The sequence below is a fragment of the Pseudochaenichthys georgianus genome, chromosome 20, assembly GCF_902827115.2.
Source record: "Pseudochaenichthys georgianus chromosome 20, fPseGeo1.2, whole genome shotgun sequence".
In the NCBI taxonomy this organism is placed as follows: domain Eukaryota; kingdom Metazoa; phylum Chordata; class Actinopteri; order Perciformes; family Channichthyidae; genus Pseudochaenichthys; species Pseudochaenichthys georgianus.
In genome coordinates, this window is record NC_047522.1 from 18029371 (window position 1) to 18053444 (window position 24074).

Genomic DNA, 24074 nt, shown 5'->3' on the forward strand with positions numbered 1-24074 from the left:
AGTAGTCGATGCGGGAAGTGACCAGGGTGTGAACAAGAATGGCGGTGGTCTTAGGGTTAAGGGACGGGCGGAGGCGGTTGATGTTGCGTAGATGGAAATAGGCAGACCGAGTGATATTACTGATGTGAGATTTGAATGAAAGTGTGCCGTCGAGGATGACACCCAGACTCTTAACCTGACGGGGAGGGGGAGACTGAAGAGTTGTCTATAGTAATGGAGAAACTGTCAGGTTTGGTTAGGGTGGATTTGTGTGCCAATGAGGAGAACCTCGGTTTTACTGTCGTTGAGTTTGAGAAAGTTAGAGGAGAACCAGGATTTGATGTCCTGTAAGCAGTCAGACAGGGAGGATGGAGGGAGGATGGCGGTTGGTTTGGAGGACAAGTAGAGCTGGGTGTCATCAGCAATAAAGTGGATGTGTTTACGGAAGATATTGCCAAGAGGAAGTAAATAGATGATAAAAAGAAGAGGCCCCAGGACAGAGCCCTGGTGAACACCGGTCGTGACTGGAAGTGGCTGTGATTTGAAGGTTTTGAGTTGGATGAACTGAGTGCGGCCAGAGAGATATGATTTAAACCAGAGGAGGAGTGTGTCAGTGATCCCGATGGAGGTCAGTCTGTCAATGAGGATGCTGTGGGAAATGGTGTCAAAAGCTGCACTAAGATCAAGGAGGATGAGGATAGTTAATAGTCCGGAGTCAGCTGCCATGAGGAGGTCGTTAGTGATTTTCACCAGTGCCGTTTCTGTGCTGTGATGGGGGCGGAAACCAGATTGAAATTGTTCGTACAGGTTATTGTCAGACAAGTGGATATGGATTTGGGATGCAACAGTTTTTTCCAGGATTTTTGAGAGAAATGGTAGGTTAGATATGGGACGGTAGTTATTAAAATTGTTGGGGTCTGCCACCAGGTTTTCTTCAGTATGGGCGTGATGGCGGCTGATTGAAAAGTGAGGGAACAAGACCAGAGGTGAGGAGGAGTGTATGATGACTGTTTATAAGGGAGGATAATGAAGGTAGACAGGCTTTTACCAGGGGGTAGGAAAGAGGGTCTAACTGACAGGTAGATGGCTTGGATTTACTGATGAGGTCAGATATTACAACAGCAGAGGGAAGTGTGAAACTTGAAAGAGAATGAGAGAGATGGTTGGGGAAAACAGGGAGAGAGATATACTGCAGGTGGTGTTAGGAGTTAGTTGCTGGTGAATGTGTTCTATTTTTGTCATTAAAAAATGACATGAGGGAGTTACAGTAGGCAGTTGAATACTGATGAGGTGCAGGAGAGTCCGGTGGTCGTAGAATGTTCTTCACTGTAGAGAACAGGACCCTTGTGTTCCCTTCGCCAGAGCTGATGAGAACTGCGTAGTATGATGATTTGGCTGTAAAGAGAATGTCCTTGTAGTGGAGAATGTGGTTATTGTACATCTCTTTGTGAACGACAAGTCCAGTATTTTTGCAGAGGCGTTCTAATCGACGGCCTTTTGTTTTGAGTTGGCGTAGTTCAGGTGTAAACCAAGGAGCAGAATGGGTGAAGGAACAGACCAGGTTTTTAAAGGAGCCAGGGTATGAGCAGTTTATGAAGATTGTTATTGTAATGAGAAACCAGTTCAACAGGCGGGGATGAACAATTTATGTTAGGGAGGTTGTCAATGCCACTGGAGAGTGTAGTTAAATTAATATCCTTGATGTTGCGGAAGGAAATAAACACGTGACAGATTTGGTTTGGACAGTGTTAAGGTGACAGTAAAGGATATTAATGAGTGATCAGAAATGGGACTTACCAATATTCGTATATTAAAAAATGTTTGGGGTATCCTGGATTCTAATTAAGTTTTGTGAGGTGTTCTTTGGTTCGGGGACAGGAAGATGAAGTTTGTTGCTCACCGCTTTGCGTTTCAGGATGCTGTCCAGACGCCAGCGGTTTCCCTCCACAACCGGCCTCTTCAGGAAGATCTCTGGACTCAACCTGTAGAAAAACGCACTCTGTATTCATATAAATTCAGACTTTATTTCCACTCACTTGCAATATTTCTAAAGGTCAACAGCTGCTGGCAGGTTTGAAAAAATCTGTTAATATCACAGGGATTGTATTACATTGATTGTGGAAACAAATCATTTAGGGTGACCTTCAGAGTTCTCACTATGTGAAAATTAGATTATAAAGTCTCATCATTAAATAATGACAACAAGAAATGAGACACAGGCTGCAGTCGAATTGTCAGTTTCTCTTAGGAACCTTCCTAACGGAGTGAAAGGAGCCGGAAGTACTTCAGTGGCAGCCATGATAAGAGCCGTTCGAATTCTCTAGAGATGATAGGAAAGGAGGTTTATAACCTCCTTTAGCTTAGGAACCACTGGACCTCCCTTTACGAAAGAAAATGAGAAAAAAATGCTGCCCCACAATGCCTTGCGGCCGCAGCATTTAACGCAGGGGGATATTCGGCCGTTCACGGAAACAACCGATTATGATATCATGAAAGTTACGGCGCTTATTAAGCATTTTAAAACGTATGTGGTAAGTTGCCAAAGTGCTTTGTTTTGAACGTTCATCAGTATTATAATCAAAAATAGAAATATAAACGTTACAACCTCGTTCATGAAGAATTTATGTTTCTCTGTTGTCCACATTCATAAAGCATAAAACAACACCATCAGAGCACGGTGCAAAGTCTCTAGATGCGTCTGCCGTTCTAATTATACATCCATGTAGTCCGCTCACTCCGCTGTATAGAAAACTGTAGTTTCCCCACAGCAGCAGACGCATATTTATAACGTCCGCTGGCGCATCATAAATACGTCGGATCGTGAAAGTGCAGTCGGATTCTTCTCCTAAATCCTTCTGAATTCTCCTATCCACTGTTCCTTAACCCCGTGACGTTTCACACCGAGGTCAAGGAAAAGACGATTGGGATAGACGATAGGGGCTGATTTTTGGACTATTCGACTGCAGCCACAGTACATTTGATTGATCAAACACTGTGCTCACTTACATTCACAGTTTATAATACTTTATAATAGCTTTTATCCAACAGCAAAACTCTGCTTTTCTGTTTTGGACACTGAAGTCCAGTTTAATTCTAACAATTTGAATAAACATTTACTTTAAGTTAATCTGATTGCAAGAGCTTGATTTTAAATAATTGTTTTTCACAATCATTTAAAAATACTCACACTTTGCATGTAGTATTTAAATGTATGTACGTGTGTGTGTTCAGCATTTGTGTGTCTGTGTGTGTGTCAACTAGGATAACAGAAGTCTGAGCCTCAGACGGTAACTGATCTGTTTGACCAGAAGACCTCCACAAGAGGTGACCGCCAAGTGCACTCACTGCACCCTGAGACTGTGAGACACACACACACACACACACACACACACACACACACACACACACACACACACACACACACACACACACACACACACACACACACACACACACACACACACACACACACACACACACACACACACACACACACACACACACACACACACACACACACACACACACACACACACACACACACACACACACACACACACACACACACACACACACACACACACACACACACACACACACACACACACACACACACACACACCACCAGTCTGTGATGAATATTTCCTCTTTGGCTTCTTCAAGAGCATCTGCAACATCCTCCATGTATGATTTTCCGTTCACATACCTGTAGAGGACACATACACAAACATTTACACGTGCACACATATCCACATTTTGAGCCACACACCTTTGACAGCAAGAAAAACAAAAGCAAATACAACGTCACAAACTTTAAATACCTAATTTTCTTTTAAATTTGCACATTCTGATAGATGCATGCACTCTTTAGCACCTGCACACAAACTGTGATATAAAACAGCAGGAGGTGAAATCATTTTTCAAAATGTCACCAGATAAAATTATCAATAATGACCCTAGTTTGGTGTCATACGTCTGCCACCTCTCCATTTTGTATCTGTCCATCTACTTTCCTTTCAGTATGCTTTTTAATGGTGGAGCTCACACACTTACACACTCACAGTCTCACAGACTGTATAGTGTTGCCCAGCAGGGAGACAGGTGATGAGCCGGTGAGGCTCACTTTCCCTCTCTTTGTGTCGGGTTACTCCAGCGAAAAACACACACACACACAAACACAAACACACACCCACTGCCAACTAAACCAGGACTCGTCTAGACTATACCAACATCTGGCTGCGATGCTTGGCTCTAATTAGCGTCAATTTACCGAACAAAAGGTGACCTGATTTTTCACATAAAATCTAGATTCTGATCTAGGCTAATCTAACCCAAAATCTCAAAATGGGTGTGTAAACAACCTTAAATCCCACAACATCAAAACATAGACAACAGGTGCTTTCCTCATTTACATCAAAACACATTATCAAAGAGATACAGTGTGACAGTTGCCGTGGTTACCATTTAGCCAGGATGTTTACTTCTTCTCTGGCGAAGGATCCGAAGCGGTGGTCGGTGAGGAAGGCGGCGCCGTGTTTCTTAACGAAGGCCTCGATGGCCTGACCCCACCAGCGGGCGTGTCTGTAGCTGCTGCACTTCAACACCAAAGATCTGAACACACACATTTATAATTCTAATATTTTGATAAAGCCACATTAGCATTTGTGCAAAAGAGTTGTTCCTTAGTCACTATTAACACAAATGAGCTATGTTCTCTGTTGCTATAAAAAAATTATGATTGTTAATGTAGTTCTTTGGACAAAGAAAAAGTTAATATAGATTTCATTTTGTGTCGTTTTTCTGGTCATACGAAATTATCGGGTTAAGATTGAGCAAATCAATATTATTGTATTCCTTAACGGCTTTCTTTAGAAGTTGATTTACAGACCCTAGAAAATAAATACAATTCCCTTGAAAGGTTATCTATGGTGTGTTCTATTTAGTTTTAGAATTTAAAATACTTTTTGGCAAGCACTTAAAGAGCCTGTGACAGCATCCCAACAACTGTTGTGCAATGAAATATTGGGCTACTAGTCATCTCGAACCGTCAGTTTAAAAAAGAAAAAGCGATACCGTTCCGTTAAATATCAATAATTTCGAACATCGCGGGAAATTCCTTCGACTCATTTTGAAGTTTTGGGGGAAGCCGGAAGTGACGGCAATGCGGGAACGCTTCGAGAGCCAAACACGGACAAAGTGTGTTGTCATGCGTAGAAATGGTGAATTACTGAGATTAGGCACGTTAATAACGTTTTAATGAAGTTGACTACAGTATATTCATATTTGTGAGTGCTTTCATGTCAATTCGGCGACATAAACATAGATGATCGTGGTGAAGATGATGATTACATTAGGATTAAAAATCGGGAGTGAGAGCTGCTGAATTTCCTCCCATAGGATGTGATATAAAAACAAATCGATTATTTTTGTAGTTGTAAACTCAAGTGGATGAAACTACATTTATTAGTGCTTTCATGTCAATTCGGGGAACATATGATACATTAAATGATCGTGAGAATGATGATTAAAAATCGTTTGTTTGAGCCGGTCTGCATTTCATGATGAGAAAACAAACCGATGCTTTTTGTAGTTGTAGTACACCAACATGGATTAAACGTGTGTTTTTTTTACCACAATGTAGGGGAAATTAATGGATAAAATGCACGGATTATTATTCCCACTCCGATCGGGACACGAGGTCCACCGTTTCCCCGCAGCGAGGCTCCCCCCGTTGACAGTTTACGTGGGCTGGGTGCAGTGGCGGACTGTGGGTGCAGTGGCGGACTGGCCATCGGGACGAATCCCGATGGGCCGGTACCGAAGTGGGCCGGTCGGATAAGTAACTAGCACATCCCCCATAGGCGGCGCGTGAGGCTCAGGTTTGGGAAGGCTAAATAACTTCTTTTACCTGACGCTGCCCGCCTCCGGCGTCTATAGAAAAGAGATCAACTCAGTGTGCGGAGTTTAAATCTCTCAAGTCATATTACAGGATAAAGGAAATACAGTTTAAACTGCCGTATGCAGAGAAGACGCCGACGTGTCGCACTTATCATTCATATTACATCATCAATCAGATCATCGATCATATAATATATCATACATTTCCTTATCTGAGTCAGCTTCTCCAGCCTCATCTGGCCGTGCAACACTCACAGTGTCACATACTGGATGCAGAAGTATTATTTTAAGCAACACATTATGTTGACGAAACACTCGAGACAAATGTAATTAAAGTCAGATCCACTCGTGTCTTAGACGTGAACGCGCTCTCAGCTGGAGAGAGAAACCCTGGCTTGATTTACCAAGTTGATAACCAGCGTCGTAGTACCGCTTAGCGAGATCTCGTTTGTTAGTTTGTTGTTGTTAGTTTGTTTGTTACTCAAACATATCCAGGGTCTGTTGAACTGGCTTCGTAGTACAGAGCACAGGTGGCTAGCAGTGCTGAGGTCAAAGACACAGACATTATACATTATATTTTTGTATTTTACCAGGATGCAGTGACACAAATATTTACATATTTACATTTACTATCTACAGCACCCGCCACCCCTGACATCCCCCACTCCCCCCGTTGACAATTTACTAGCGGTACCGAAGTGGGCCGGTCGAGAGTCCCGGGATGATTTTTAGTCCCATTCCACCACTGGCTATACATGACCTATGATCGCCCATATTGACGCACCTCATTCCTAAACTTCTAACAGATACAACATAAACAGATCCTTCAGCCTCATATGAGCTCTCAGACAAGTTCAAAATTAAACTGTCATCGCTGTCTGAGCTTGCTGCTGTGTGCACCATCGTGCGTTTACATGCAGAAGCTGGGATCCGGACGGTGCAGCTGGAGCGCTGTGCCCGCAATGACGTCACCCATCATTTGGCGGGACTTGAAGAATCCGCGAGAAGATCCAGAAAATTGTCAACATTGAAGGGCAGATTAATGGTTATCAAAGTACAAATATACAAAATCAGTTCCGTAACGGTTTTCAAGGGGACAATATTTACTCAAATTGATGGGTTTGGATGATGGGGGAAAACCGTGTCACAGGCTTTGGATAAATTTGGATAAATTAAGGAAAGAAATTAAGGAAAGATTAAAGTAACTTTTCAAAACAAATGTGTCGGAAGCCATTTCCTGGAGTTCGATAAAGAGCTATTCATTTATATATTATATATTTATATTACATTTAGATTTGTAAATAAAAGTGACTTAAAGTACCAGATATAATAAAGTAAATGTTTCACAGACCTGGAGAGACTGTCGATGCGGATTCCGTGTTTGGTCTCCGTGTCTTTGGAGTCCATCTTGATGCTGAACTCTTTATCGAACAGCATCACGAAGGAGACGGCCCCCGACTCCGGCTTCATGTAGAGCAGACACGAGTCCTTCACCACCAGCCAGCTGCACACAAACAAATTCAGATTTATAATGATATACACTTTACTATTATATATTTCAAGTGCTGCACACAGGCAGAACAAAGTTAGACATCGTATAGATAAATGGATAGATGTAATTTCATTGATGCTAGATTTGGATTTTGCAAAGGCAGAAGGTAATCCAGGCATTGCACAACAATACATAAATAAAAGATACACGGTCATTTTAAAACCCATTTATTTTTGTTTTAAAGGATTTTACAACATTTGTAGAAAGGTTGAAATATCATAAATATTTTCAAGCAGTTTACATAAAGAAATTATCTTCACATCGACAATCAGCATAAACACAAACAACTAATCATATGGAAATGGAGATGAATGTGAGCAGAACCAACATTTCCGTTATAAATTCTAATCACAGTTGAACCTGGAAGTTTCTCTATAATATCAAAAGGCAGGTCTGAGTATTAGAAAGATATCATGAACTGTGTCCTGACCGTTTGGACCAGCGGTAACAAATCCGGCTGCGCCCGCAGCAGTTCAGCCCGGGGATCCGATGTCCGCCAGATCTCTTCAGCACCATTCCTTCTCTGAAAGATAAAACAAACTCTAAATGTGTAGAAAACAAAGCACCATATAAGGCTTTAGATATCGCAGTTCACGGTATTCTAGCATTGGTTGGTAAATGCTTAATAAAACGGTTTTGATTGATATCCACATTTGAGTTGAAGGAAATCTGCAATTGTTTTTATTATTTTTTTATATTTACCTAGTTATTTTTGTTATTAGTATGTTTCTTAACTATTGCACTATTTTTCCTGTATCTTTATTTTATTTATTGTATGTACAAAACAAAGCAAGCAAAGTTCCTGCATGAGAACAGGACAAATTTAACAAATAATAGTAATAATACATTTAATTGATAGGACACTTTTCTAAGTACTCAGAGACGCTTTTTCTGATTATTTTCTATAAATAAATGTTTCAGAAACATATATTACAATTTTCTCGAAACCAGTCACATTAAACTAGTATTAAGTAAAAAGTTCTGTCCGAAACAGCAGGACTAAGTCGTTTTTGAGGTTCAAGAATTAAATACCAAAAGTTATTTATTAACATTTTTGATGGTGTTGTTCTTACAAGCCTTTTGGTCCCAGATCATGGATGAAGGACAACTGGCTGACGTCAATGAACTCCATCTGAAATAAATAAATAACTGTTTCTATTACAACATTCATCAACATATTTTCCCAAACTATTTTGTAATTTATCAAGATAAAAGAACCCTTTTTCTAACTCCAAATGCTCCTTACCGTTGCGTGGTAGTTCCTGTACATCGGCTTCTTTAGCAGATTATTCAAGTAATCTTCCAATTGTTTCTGCAACGCATAACAGAGACTTCAGCAAGATAATAAAGTATTCAGGAGCGACTTTGATTGACAGTAGTGTCTCAGGTGGAGGGCGTACCCTTCGGCTGGAGACCTGGTCCTCCCTCTCCAGATCGTCTCCTCCCACTCGGGGGAGGTTCGGCATCTGCCCCCCCTCGCTCCTTGTGACCGCCTGCCTCTTCACCGTGTGGCTGCAGAGAAACATTTTAAATACCAGAACAAAACAATTTCGAAGAAAGAACCAAAGATGAGTTCTACACATAAACTTGCGTTATTCCAGAAGGGGAGAAGGCAGACCTGCGTTTGGGCAGCGGCAGCCTCATGAAGGTTTTGTACGTCCGCAGCTCTCTGTGCAGATCCATGAAGTGTTTCTCCTTCCTCTTCACCAGCCACGTGAAGTCCCCGTGCTTCATCTCAATCTTAAACACCGCCGGCAGCGACTGATCAACACAGACACATTTAATACATTTTAAAGAGGTTACCTCGTTTTGACAAGATTTGAAAAACGAACCAAAGGATGTTGATAATTGCTAGCAACTTTGCTAGTTTTAGCAACTTTACAAACTCTATTTGCAGCTTTAATTAAGGAGAGTCTTTTTTTACTGCTTGAAGAAAATTATAAATGTATCATATTCTATAAGAGCATCATATGTTTGTAGCTTTTTTGCTGTCCTGTGAGAACCATGTAACTCTCGAATGAGTCAACTTTGAATAGTGTCAACATAGCTGCATTGATATGTTCAGGAGGTTCAGGAAAAGTTCACGTCCTGTCATATAAAGCAGCAGATGTAGTAGAAAATGGAAGTACTCAAGTAACAACCAAGTACCTAACAGTTGTATTGAAGTACAGTACTCAAACATGTTCTCAATTAGTTTTAAATGTTAATAATTATGTTTAACTGTTCAAATAAATCAAGCCTGGACAACAACAAAAAAACCCTGCCAAAAACTGAAGACGAAATGTGGTTGCCATTATACCATTGAGCATCTTGCAGATAAAAAAACCCTGAGCAACAAAAAAACCTTGCGATTCAAAACCAGTTTGTGAGGAATTGAAGACGAAAAAAGACTGTACAGAGGGAGTTGTTTAGAAGGTGTGTGTGCACCTTGTTGACGCTCCTCTGCGCGGTGACGTTGAAGCGGTCCTGAGCCGAGGTGAAGCGCTCCACCTCCAGGATCTTAGCGGTGATCGGAGACGACAGGAAGACGTTGGCCTCAGACTCTTTGAAGGCCACCATGTGGTAGATCGCCTTGAAAGGAAGACGCTCGGCTGCAGAAACACACCAGCTGATATAAAACCAGACAAAGACATGATGGTAGGTGAACGCCACGCTGAGAAAACACACTGACCTGAGAGGTGAGAGTCCGTGGTGTCGTACTCTCCATCCTCCAGGTCCAGCTCGCGGTCGTCCAGCTTATCCATGATGCCCGTCATGTCGTTGGCCACCAGCTGCAGGGTGCTGCTGGTCGGCTCGGACTGACGCAGCATGTTAGCACTCAGTGTGGAGCCCCGGGCTCACCTGGAGAGACAGGTAGGGAGGAGACCCTCAATAACAACTTGCATACTTATTGATGCTTACAATGAAAGAAAAAACAGGCATTATTGGTAAATTATAATAAAGAGGAAGCTGGGATCGGCTGGTGGGCAATTTAAATCACCTGAAATCTGACTTGGATTTTACCTTTTTTACCTTTGACAGATCCCTATCTCTGTTTCTTATCCTATATCTAATAGAACTGCTCGGGTCTTGATAGATTGAGTGGGGAAGTTCATAAGATCTTTCTAGAGGGTTATCAAGAATAACTTTTATCCAATGACCTTTTCCCTCTCCGTCTGTGTCTGTGTATTCTCTTGTTCCGATTAACCCAGCCAAATCTTTTTTCTTGTTTTGTATCGATATCTACGCCGGGATCCGGAGTCGAGGCTGATCCTCTTGCTGTAGTCCTGTGTCTTGGATCCTCTATCCTGAGTTCTGGATTAAGTCGTGGACTTCGGGTCGTGGCTGAACCTGTCTCTGCGGTCCTGCCTTGGGTCTCGTCATGCTGCTTCCCTGATGGCTTCCACAGGATTGTAGCTGACATCCTCGTGGATTCATCTTCTTATTACAGACACATGCATTTCCTAACATTTGGTCTATATGCTGTAAAATGTATTATCTCTTCGATTTACACACGGCATCTATTGCACGTCTGTCCGTCCTGGGAGAGGGATCCCTCCTCTGTTGCTCTCCCTGAGGTTTCTCCCATTTTTTCCCCTTAAACTGTGGGTTTTCTCTGGAAGTTTTTCCTTGTACGATGTGAGGGTCTAAGGACAGAGGGTCTAAGGACAGAGGGTCTAAGGATAGAGGGTGTCGTTTTTCTCATACTGATATTCTGAACCATCTGTGCTGTTGTATTTGCTGTAAAGTGTCTCTACTGTAGGCTATTTTTATTATATGTACAGCACTTTGGCTCGACCAAAAATCGTTAATAAATGTGGTATATAAATAAAACTTGAAGGTCTCAAAAAGCAATATATACCTTTTGAGGATCATTATGGCTGCAAGTAAAAAATAATTTTAAAATGCAGAGGAATCGCCACTCTGTTGCTTTTCGTATTAACATGACTCCAAAAGGAGAAGGTGGGAAAATAAAAGGGGATTGTAATAAACATCTAGGAATGTCTTATTTCTTGTATAACCTCTTTTACATGCATTTATTTTAATTTCTTATCTTGAATATTCACTGATAGTGCTGTGTTGTCCATGTTCTCACCTGTTCTATGTTAGAACATTTAAATACAAGTATTAAATAAGTAAGGTGGAGGCAGGGGCGGTTCTAGGGGGGGCCAGTGCCCCCCTAACACTGACCTCCCTGTGGCCCCCCTAACAATGTTTTTTTTTTTTTTTTTTTTAAATGTATATTTTCTGGTACCGCAGGATTTTGTTGCTGTAATGTGAGATTGTGCAGACACCCTTATGTAAAGTAGAGATGTAACTGTTCATTGCCTTTATTTTTATATAAATATGGTGTTAGTGCAAACATTGCACTATAACTTAAGCTGAAGCTAACAGTAATAACTATAAGATCTATCTGAAATAAATAAGTGTACTGAAACAAATACCAAAAACTGTATTGCATTGTTTTCTTATGCGCAATTACTTCATACAGTCTAGTTCTCTTTTTCGTCCTGCATTTATTGTGCCCCCCTCAGTCAAATTGGTCTAGAACCGCCACTGGGTGGAGGAGAAAGTGTTAAACCAAAATCTTCCTCAATTTGAAGGACGATATACATAACCCAGACACTCTTCTACTTGCTCTTCTACGGCTGGAGCATCTGCAGGAACTGAATAATAAGCGCTGCTTCTGCACTGGATCCATCACTAATGCAAAAACCAAGTTCCTCATCCATCATCCAATACTTTCTTTTAATGCTCTCCATCTTTCTCCCCCGGCTCCCTACATCCAGCCACCATTTGTCGTTACAGCCAGATCCAAACATCCAAATTGGGTTTGGGCATAAGTCAGTAAACCTCTCTTTGTATGATGACTCAGTAAAAAAAACTATTACTGTTTTGGTTCTGCGGAGAGTTAAGCTGCGGTTTCACTGTGGTCTGTCTGCTTTCACAAAGACACCAAAAGCAACCAGAGCGGGAATGAAATCAACAGCTCTGATCCCCACCAGGCCTGTAAAAGTGCCCTTGAGCAAGGCGTTGAACCCCCACGTGCTTCTTTAAAAAGCGTCGAGCTGAGAATGCAGAATTGGCTCAAATAGGCTGGAATGAAATGTAAAAAAAAAACAAAAAACAGCCAAGTGTCTCCTTCTGTTTGTACCGATTCATGTTTCTCTCGTCGGACTGTGGAAAAAAGTGTCCCTTTAATGTTTCCCCCCATCATTAAAACACCCCCATCATTAAAACACTTTTCCCCCCCCCATCATTGTTCTTATTAAATGTACTTCTTTTAATTGATGACAAGTCATAACTATTATTTGATACGTACCCCTTTTAGAGGCCAGATTAGGCAAGATCACATTGGAAAATAAATTGTGCAGGTCCCAAGCCTTATTTATAACTATTTTACAGTATAGATATATATATTTGTTTCTCATTGGGTATTTAAGCAAATTCGATGCAAATGCAGCAACATTTACTGTTATACAATAAAGGCAGCAGAAACATTTGGACGGACGCACACACACACACACACACACACACACACACACACACACACACACACACACACACACACACACACACACACACACACACACACACACACACACACACACACACACACACACACACACACACACACACACACACACACACACACACACACACACACACACACACACACACACACACACACCACACACACACACACACACACACACACACACACACACACACACACACACACACACACACACACACACACACACACACACACACACACACACACACACACACAGTGTGTGGCTGTTGTTTTAAGACTGTGTGGTAGAAACATTTTTGTGTGAGAGTGCATCGTAGGTGTGTCTGCAGACGCCTGGCAAAAGATCCCGGTGAACCAGTGGTGCAGTGAGTTTAAAAATAAATGTAAGCCAGCAGAACCTGAATAAACTGATTTTTATAAAGATTAAAATAAAGCAGCTGGAGGAGGGCTGGCAAAAAACACTTCTCATATTCCCTGCTCATGTAAAGCAGCACAGCTTCAGTTACATTTACTGCAGCTCTGTAATTATACAGTCTTTTGTCTGTGGGAGAATGTTGTTATCGGCAATAAAATAACAGGCACTTTACTTCTTCCCCACATTTGAATTAAATTAGAATTTTTTTTATATTTGTATGCCAAGAGTCTGTGTCCTTGAATGCTAAAAAGCATGTTGTCTCTACTTCCTTCCACATAAACTAATAAAACCTGCATTGTTTACCTTATAGATAAGGATTAATTATCACATTTTATTTTTATATTCTTTGAAAGCATCAATGGTTAAACCTACAATATTGTCACAATATTAATATCAAGGTATTCAATCAAAAATGTTGATTTTCTCAATATTGCCCAGTCATAGTTACATTAAAGGTGGGGTAGGTCATTCACTTCAGAAACACTTTTTGTTATATTCCATGGAATGCTCTAAATTTCATCTGTGGAAGCCGTGGCGCTGTAAAAAGCACGACCAATCATTTGAGCCGGCCAGGCTAAAATGATTGGTCTACCTGCCTGTCAGCCTTCCATCTCGTGCACAAACTTATCTCGTGCCCTCATTGGTCATGTGCGCGTTCGTGTGTGTTGGAGGAGGGACTCTGTAAGGAAGTCTGAAGGAAGGGGCAGATTTTTTCCAGCTGCGTACTCCAGTTCTAGCGCGCTCGAGCTGGTTTCTCCATTCTTACCTACCATACCTTTAAGTGAATATAAAATATAAAAATAAAGATTCATTAAGCTGTCAGGTTAAATCCTTTCTATTTGAGGATATTATCTGAGAACGACCCAAATGTAACCTACATGACTAAAACAACGAGGAAATGTAATGTCCATAATTTACCTTGGAAATATGATTAATGCAGGCTGAGTTAGTGTATGAGATTGTGTGCATGATGCCCAGTGAGCACTCACATTAATTGGGTACAGTGTGGCCCATCACCCCCCCACTGCATCACTCGCCAGCCAGGTGACAGGCTGCTGAGTCCTCACACACACACACACACCCACACAGAAACATACACTCACACACACCTCATGCAATCAGGTGGACACACAAAATCCTTTTTACTTCCTTCGTTCTTTAACTTGTGAAACTTGTCATTTTGGTGCACACAATGAAGTATTTCAAACCATTTTCTGACACATTCTGCAAGTCCTCAGTATCAATCATTATCCTTAGTGTTTTTAATGACACTTCACGGGTAACAATAGGAAATGTGATGGTTTCTCCTTCTTAAATTAGATCAGATATTACGCTAAAACACCCAATCATAGTGACAACAACAAAGGAGTAATGCGTCAGAGGTGACACTGCAGAGGAAGTATGTAAGATTTATAACAATACTGTATGATGAATAAGAGATTATCAGTAATAAACATGGTGTGTGAGCCTTAACACACCCAATAACTAAATGTAGGTAATAAATACAAGTGATTAATTTTTTTTTATTTACTATGAAATCATAATAAGCCGTATTGAAGATGTCAAATTTGGCTCTGACAACTTGTGATGGCTTTTTTTGTTATTTTCTATATTTCTGATAAAACAGTCGATCCAAGTCAATGTTATCCATACAGTGCATTTTACAAAAATGTTGCATTATGAAAATTGCCCAGACAGAGCAACAGGAATCAATGGGTCTTGTACATTTAACACAGAGAATGTTGAGCTTAAACAAATAATTACGGATTAAAGTCTGACGTTTTTTTTAAGTTCGATCAAAAATGTTTTGTTAATGGGAAAGATATTTGATAAATCTGACTGTGATAGCTTGGACTCTTAAAATCTTTTTTATTTGAAGACTCAAGATTGGGTTTCTGTAACCTGTAATGCCATTTATTGTTTTTTTATATTTATAAGTAAATAATTCTAAATCAAAAAGGGTTCTAACAGATTAATCTAAGACATTTTGAATGACATTAGGATAACATTTTAGACCAATTTTTGGTCCATCATCATAACAAAAATAATGATGTTATCAATTTCCTTGAGATATAAGAGTACATTCAAAGAAACAAAATGATTCATAAGATCTTATTTTCCACATCTTATCATTTTTCAAACTTTGAAAGATTGATTTCTGTATTTTATTACCAATTAAGGCCTTAATAGCAACATTTTTGACCCAAACCCCGCACTAACGCAAAAAGCCATCCTGAAACCACCAATAGGCTGAAACACACTATTATATAATAGAAGGAGGAGCATGAATTTACTTTTATTTTTTACACACACACACACACACACACACACACACACACACACACACACACACACACACACACACACACACACACACACACACACACACACACACACACACACACACACACACACACACACACACACACACACACACACACACACACACACACACACACACACACACACACACACACCCACACACACACACACACACACACACACACACACACACACACACACACACACACACACACACACACACACACACACACACACACACACACACACACACACACACACACACACACACAGTGAAGGCATCCACTGACCTGAGCCCGCGGAGGCTGAGTAAAGCCCATCTCCATCTTGACAATCTGACTCTCCTCACACACACTGTGCAACACACTCTCACACACACACATCCACAGACACACACACACTATTCCAGAGACCAGCAGACAGGCAGGGAGTCTCACTGAGGAGTGCAGCAGAAACACAGTCCGAGGAGGGGAAGATTCAGCAAGGGCGGGACAAAGAAGAAAGGAGGAGACCTGATTGGCTGGAGCAGCTTCAGGAGCCAATGAGAGAGGAGGAAGGGGGGGACTTCCTGTTTGAAGCATCTGTCTGTGTTAAAGGGAAACTTCTAAAAAACTAATTTTTCAGGCAACAAAAAACTGTAGCGACTAAAATGCGAGGATTCAAAGCTATTATTAGTCTTTTCTGACAGCAAAGGTGAATATTTGGGTGTTTTCATCTGATTGTCAAACAAAACAATAAATATGAAGACATGAATCAAGGAACAAGCATGATTCATATTTTCTTAAGGACCAGACTAAACTACAAATCAAGAAACAGACCGAAGAGGGCAGCACACCCTCACATCCAACAAGCTGAAACTGGAAAAAGTGTTTCCCATTTTTGTATAAAAAATAACACAATTATTTCTTTCTTTTTTTTTTACTAAATAAAATTGATGGTGAAACACTGAATGTCTAGTATACATACCATAGACTGATACATACCCCTACTCTCTCTGTTGAATTATAATTATATATAACAAAAATAATCAGGTAATCAAATGTTTTTCAAGAGCCCTGTATTATATATGTTTGGGTTAATATGGTCAATTGAGAAAATTCAAATGTGACTCTTCCATGGATGATAAGAAACACAAATAAATCAGGAGTTCATGACACAAACCTGCACATACTGAATACATGTTGTTTTTGGAAACAGGCAGAGCCAGAAAGGATGGTGACTCATGTTGACATACCAGAGAGGTATTCAGACACCCACCCTCATACACACACTTTAAAATACTAGCTTAACTTTTCTCTTTGAATTGTGTCACAGAGAATAAGTATCCTGCCTTTAAACTATAAATCATCTACAGTGACTCTTTTATGCACCGTTCAAATTAATAATTACTAAAAACGTCCCAATATTGTTTGAATAAACCCCTCGTGTGTCTTTTGTTCATCCACCCCAAACCACTAAGTGCTGCAGAACTTTGAAGGTTAGTTTTTATGAGCTGGAAAATAAATAATAAAATCCTGAAGGTGAGGCAATAAGGAATGTGGAGAAGTTCAAGTGCATGACAACAACAGAAAAACACCAAAAAAGGTTGATGAGATAAATGTAAATTCATACATGAAGCATACATGGTTTAATAAAAAGGTGTATGTACACTATGTGTTTTTTACAGACGTGCTCTCTCTTCTAATCACTGAATACTTCCTGTTCCTGATCAATAATGTGCTCATTATGTTCTAATCACCTCCACCATTTTTCTTAACGAGAGTCTTAATGGTTATTCCTGGTTAATCTGTCCGTGTTTTTCCACCTTTAAGGGCAGCCGTTTTCCTCTGCTTTGCTTTGAGCATCAGTGAACTTCAGCTGCAATTAAGGTTGTATAAAGTTTACAATTATCATACATTTCAACTATGGTAGTGAAAAAATTGCTTTAAAAATAAAAGAAAATAAGGTTAACAATGTTAATAATTTGTATAATTACTACTATAGTTTTTCTGTTCTCATTTTTTACTTAAAATTCAATTAAACTTAAATAATAATAATTCAGCACATTTATTTTTAAATCCTAACGTTTTATTAAATAAGCCAGTGAAATACACAAATGGGGGGACAAATCTAAAAAACGGTTTCTCTCAAATGCACAAAAGAAATATCAAAGTCATGAGCTGGAACTATGAGAGTAAAAGTATTGTGAGACACTGCCACCTACAGGTCAGCTCTGTCTAATGCATGCACCAAAGCACAGATAATACGATTTCTGCACATTATTCAAGTGGTGGAAGAAAATACTGAACACTGCACTGAAACACACATCGTGCATTCAGGATCAAGCTTGTAATAAATGCAGATTATAGTATTTCTACATTTGTTCAGTAAAGAATCTGAGTACTTTTCCCACAACTGTTATCAGGTTAACCAGAAGGCAGACTTCCATCCGCACATTTTAAGACATTGAGCTTTTCTTTCTTTAAGTCTCCTCTTGTGTTTTCACCAAGAAGCAGATTGTTTTTATCAGCCGATTGTAATCTCCTGACCTGTGTGACAACACGATATACTCTCAATGTTTTCACCAGCCAAACCAGCAGCACAAAGACTGTGTGTTTTCTTTATTTACTGAAACATGTAAGGCATTTAGCTAACACTCCTCCCTCCCACCGCATCCTCAAATCACCATTAAGAGCAACAGGAGGAAACCCACATCTCACTGAAATAACAAAAAAACAGCAGCTCAGTTCAAGCATTGTGTTCCTTTTACAAACAGATTAACTGTAGTATTTCAGGCACAAACCTATTGCTATTTTATGATTCTAAAAACATTAAGCACACTATATGCATCATACATTTTTTGTGCATGTTTATAACTATTTATTTCCGGTGGTTTTAATTCCCTACTGTTTTAGCAAAGACCTGTTGCTTTAGTAAAACCACATTAATGACGAGCTGGAGAATGATTGTTTACTCATGGTGGAGTGCAATGAATCGTGTAAACTTCCTTGTGGCTACTTATGTTCAGTGTGAGAAAAAGTTTTTAGAGAGTACTTGTCCATGGACAAGTGAGTTTGGAAATGTACTTGTCCGAATACATTTTTCACTTGTCCAGAATGGACAAAAATTGGGGCCACTGGAATCTTCTTCTTCGTCATCGTATTTTTTACATTTTCCCACGGTTTTTACGACACCGCTAACGTAAGTGAGAAGTGAGATTTTACTGCATCACACATAGGGTTGGGTATCGTTTGGATTTTAACGATTGCGGTTCTGCTTTTCGATTCTGGTTATTTTCGGTTCTCGGTTCCGGTTCTTTGAGAGGGTAAATCAGTCCCATGACAAACTGGGAGAAAAATATATTTATGAAAACATTAAGTCACATCTGTATTCCTATTTACAAATCACTTCATACTGTTTAATTTCTTACGGTTATTGAATACAATTATATAAAAATAATCTCTGCATTGTTTAGTTAGTTCCAAGTGGTGCAGTTTGAGAATGTACAAAGACTCCAGCTCATTCAACACTCTGCAGCTAGACTACTAACGAATACCAAAAGGAGGGAACACGTTAGTCCTGTCTTAGCTACTCTACACTGGCTTCCTGTAACTTTTAGAATTGATTTGAAGGTGCTTCTCCTCATATACAAAGCTCTAAATGGACAAGGACCCAGCTACATTGCTGACTCTCTAATGAACTACACACCTGCCAGAACACTGCGATCATCAGATGCAGGTCCATTAGAGGTCACCAGAAAGAGTCCTAAGAAGATCGGTGATGCAGCCTTTGTAAACTACGCCCCAAAACTGTGGAACATGTTACCCAACAATATTAGGGAAGCCAATACATTAGGCATTTTTAAAAGGCAGCTTAAAACCTATCTCTTTACCAAAGCATTTTACTGATTTTACAATATTATACTGCACTTATTCTCTGTGATTGACATTGCACTATTTCTCTGTTTTATTCCCCATGTTTTTATTTTTAATTATTTTATCCCACTTTATGCTTTGCTCTTGCTGCTTGTTTTACACAGATGTTATGTCTTATTTTTTACTGATGTAAAGCACTTTGAACTGCAATACCCTGTATGAAAGGTGCTATACAAATAAAGTTATTATTATTATTATTATTATTATTATATTTATAGCCTATAGGCCTAGAGCTTTTCTACAACTCAAAGACACTTGCACGCTTACACATGTCCTGCAATACACATGCTGCAGCTGCCCAGCTACTCACAGTTTGTAAAAGTTAATAAATAGTATAAATAGCATTTCAATAATGTACTTTCTATACCCTGCTTCATAAATAATACTGACATCCGTGTGCTCCTCCGAGTCTGGGGGTCCGGGGATGTGAGGACAGCGCGAGGACACAGACAGGGAGGCTGCTTCACTTCATAAAGGAAATGGCGGTCAATATTAACAACACAGGAGCTAAAACGCTTAATAACCTTCATTACGTGTTAGAGAAAGAACACAAGAAAGTTTGACAAAGATGAGGCTGTTAAACAGGCAGCGGATGCGCTGTGTGTAGAAAGAGAGAGAGAGAGACGCTGAGCGGCACCGAGCAGCGATCAGCTGATATGAGAGCTGCGGTCCGGGGCTCGGCCTCGCCTCCTGTCCTCACAACTCTTATTAATCCCGCTACCGGACAATTGTTATTTGTTCCTACTCGGAACAGAGTTTTGCTTCCCAGCCCTGCCACTGTGCTACACTTCCCACCCCGTCCCCGTCTAACTGTACAGAAAGCGGCGAGATGCATTTCCTTATGAATCGACAAGCAGAACCGAAACTAACACTTCTAAACGAACAATGTCGGACACGTACAATTTGCGAATGAGTTCTGCCTTTTGTAAACTGAATGTATCAATAATTTGTCAATAAATCGGGGCGAAAAACGTCACTTGTCCGCCGGACAAGTCAATTGAAAGATCTACTTGTCCGATATTGTAAATAACACGTCCCGGACGGTGGGACGTGTACTTTTTCGCACACTGATGTTGAGGATGTAATCCTTTTATTTAAAGGGGCCCTATTATTCTCATTTTCAGGTTTCATATTTGTATTTTGTGTCTCTACTGTGACAGACATGTCTGCATGCTTTAACGTTCAAAAAGCTCTTTATTTTTCTCATACTGCCTGAGCTGCAGCACCTCTTTTCACCCTCTGCCTGAAGCCAGTCTGCTCTGATTGGTTAGCTGGCTGGCTCTGTTGTGGTTGGTCAACCACTCATGCCCCTTTCACACCAATGCGTTTTCAGAAAAGGGAAACCGGAGCTGAACCAGAAAAGCTCTAGCACGGAGCTAGAGCGGGAAAAGCGCTGGTGTGAAAGCTGCATTAGAGATTTCCCGCCCTTTAGCCCATAAAGTGAAATGTGTTGGAGCGCTAGCCATAAGCTAGGGCTGCTCAATTAATTGTATTTTAATCGCAATTACGATTTTAGCTTGCAACGATTATGAAAACAACATAATCTAAATAAAACGATTTATTTGTTATTATTATTTTTAATTATTAGTTTTTGTATTAGTTTTTCAGTTGAATTATACTTAAAGTTCAGGGTAACCAACTGTTAAAAACATACTGTTAAAACAATTTTTTCAATAAATTCATGTTTTCAAAGTAAATGGATAAACGTTTTTAATAATTGTGATATCAATTATTGACCCAAATAATCGAGATTATGATTTTTGCCATAATCGAGCAGCCCTACCATAAACACAATTGTAATGTAGTGATGACCATTTAGATGCACAACGACCTATATAACACACTACAGGAAAGGGAATTCCCCTAAAAAGCATAAAAGGGCCTCGTTGGTTCAACATACTTTCATGGATATCTATTGCATCTGAGAAGCAGACATGAATGTGCGTGTGCGTGCGTGCGTGTGTGTGTGTGTTATAAATGCACCTTCTTCACATGCGAAAGATGGACATGAGTGTGAGGAGCTTTTATCCTGCAGGGCAGGGGCGGCGGGTGCTGTTGGCTAGGGAAGGCTAAGCCTTCCCAAATATTTGTGTCACTGCATCCTAGTAAAATACAAATATAATGTATAATGTCTGTGTCTTTGACATTAGCGCTGCTAGCCACCTGTGCCCTGTACTACGAAGCCAGTTCAACATACCCTGGATATGTTTGAGTAACAAACAAACTAACAACAACAAACTAACAAACGAAATCTCGCTAAGCGGTCCTACGACGCTGCTCACTCTGTAAATCAAACCAGGGTTTCTCTCACCAGCTGAGAGCACGTTCACGTGAAAGGGGCGGGGTTAGCTACATTTGACCAATCACAAACAGGGACAAGTGTACTGACAGCGCAGCGTCATACTTCATTAATGAAAAGTAAACTAATATTAGACAAATATGAGCTTTAAACATCCATGACTTAAACATATAATCCAGGATACAAGCCACAGAGTTGCACCTGCAAGGTGAATACAGAACAACTGGTTAAAAAATAACTAGGCCTACCGAGTGTTTGAAAGCGTATAGTTTTATGATATCACTGCCCCATCTAAGACACGAGTGGATCTGACTTTAATTACATTTGACTCGAGTGTTTCGTCAACATAATGTGTTGCTTAAAATAATACTTCTGCATACAGTATGTGACACTGTAAGTGTTGCACGGCCAGATACGGCTGGAGAAGCTGACTCAGATAAGGAAATATATGATAGCCTATATTATGATATTATATGATCGATGATCTGATTGATGATGTGATATGAATGATAAGTGCGACACGTCGGCGTCTTCTCTGCATACGGCAGTTTAAACTGTATTTCCTTTATCCTGTAATATTGATTTAAACTCCGCACACTGAGTTGATCTCTTTTCTATAGACGCCGGAGGCGGGCAGCGTCAGGTAAAAAAAGTTATTTAGCCTTCCCAAAGCTGAGCCTCACGCGCCGCCTATGCTGTAGGGGTGTTTCTCAGAGTTAATTTAACTCGACACACTCTTCAGAGAAGATCAAACCAGCAACCTTTTGGTTTCACGATAATCTGTTTAACCCCAACCACTGTCTCTTTGAGTTTGTGTAACACTGAGCTTTTTTCTCTCCTCTTTCAGAACACTTTTGCAGCATTAAATGCAGTTATTGGCCACTTAAGAAGGTGATTTCTTTTAATGAAATTCAAGGACTGACAGACTGTTTCAGCTAAAATAAGTCAGACTTCAAACGCTGTTTTCAGATGGCAGGTTTGACATTTGTTTAAATCAGTTGCACTTCTATAGAGAACCGCAGTGACGCGTCCTAAAACCCGGAAGTAAGTTAGCATTTTTACCACGTCCGGTTCCTTCGATAAAAAGCAATGCAATTTCTCCATAGGATTTTGGAAAATAGCTCCAAATAAGGTCTGTGTTTGACACAAATTGAAGAGACGGATCACGTTTTGTTCTACGACATTAAATCCATCAGCAGTGAGTGACCCCGCTGGTGATTTCTGAAGAGTTTACGTGTCTGAAAAACGATGGTTGTTAACAAGTGGCTGAATAGGACTACAGAAGTTGTCCAGGCCGTTTTACGTCATTACGCCGAACACGTAAACACTCCCGCTAAGTTTGTTTGCCCTGTTCTGCTTGAAAGCAAGTACCTGCCTCCTGCAAACAGTTCAAACAAACACTTCAACTCGTACCATTTAGAATCTGTATGTTTGAATATGGATCTTAAGTTGGCGTGACGTTGAACCTGCTGTAGTTCCTTTATAGCATAACGTTAGCATTTTGCGACGAGATTTATGCTTCGAAAATTATAAAAGTAAGGTAGACCTATGTGGAGATTATCCGGCTGAACAAAACGTGATCCGTCTCTTAAATGTGTGTCAACCACAGACCTTATTTCGAACTATTTTCCAAAATCCTATGGAGAAATTGCATTGCGTTTTTTGACGAAGGAACCGGAAGGAGTTTACATCCGGGTTTTAGGACGCGTCACTGCGGTTCTCTATTAGATAGCGCTCCAACACATTGTACAAGTATGATAGGCTAAGGGTGGGACATCTCTAAACTGTTGACCAATCACAACAAAGCCAACCAGCTAACCAATCAGAACAGACTGGGCTCTGGTTTCAGACAGAGGGTGAAAAAAGGTGCTACAGTACAGGCAGTATGAGAAAAATAAAGACCTTTTTTTAACAATAAAGCAGGTAAACATGTCACAACTGTTATCACAGAGGAGACAGCTGATGTGCCATTTCCTGTATTTTGGTGTCACAATTATCATGTGTGTAATCAATATTACACATGGCTGCAATATTTGTAAGACAAGTAATGTACATTTTGTAAGACATCTTGATTGAATTGCCTTTGGGGTTGAGCCACATTAACGATTTTTGTCAAAGAAATAACCTAATACAGGATAACGTTTCTCAAAACTTTTCAAAGTTTAACATTTTATGAA

The 24074-nt window shown here is 40.2% G+C and overlaps 1 protein-coding gene across 1 annotated transcript in view; it reads right to left on the minus strand.

The window, feature by feature from the left end:
* The window catches only part of pld1b (phospholipase D1b), a 41994-nt gene extending 25885 nt beyond the window's left edge, over positions 1-16109 (minus strand). The window contains exons 1-12 of the mRNA XM_034108988.2: positions 15975-16109; positions 10101-10270; positions 9857-10020; positions 9048-9190; positions 8830-8941; positions 8676-8741; positions 8503-8561; positions 7860-7952; positions 7229-7381; positions 4441-4590; positions 3602-3685; positions 1880-1961 (exon numbers count right to left, since the gene is read on the minus strand). Of these exons, the coding sequence (XP_033964879.1) occupies positions 1880-1961; positions 3602-3685; positions 4441-4590; positions 7229-7381; positions 7860-7952; positions 8503-8561; positions 8676-8741; positions 8830-8941; positions 9048-9190; positions 9857-10020; positions 10101-10239 (1245 nt within the window). The 5' untranslated portion in view covers positions 10240-10270; positions 15975-16109. The remainder of the gene's footprint in view (positions 1-1879; positions 1962-3601; positions 3686-4440; positions 4591-7228; positions 7382-7859; positions 7953-8502; positions 8562-8675; positions 8742-8829; positions 8942-9047; positions 9191-9856; positions 10021-10100; positions 10271-15974) is intronic.
* Positions 16110-24074: the final 7965 nt, after the last annotated feature.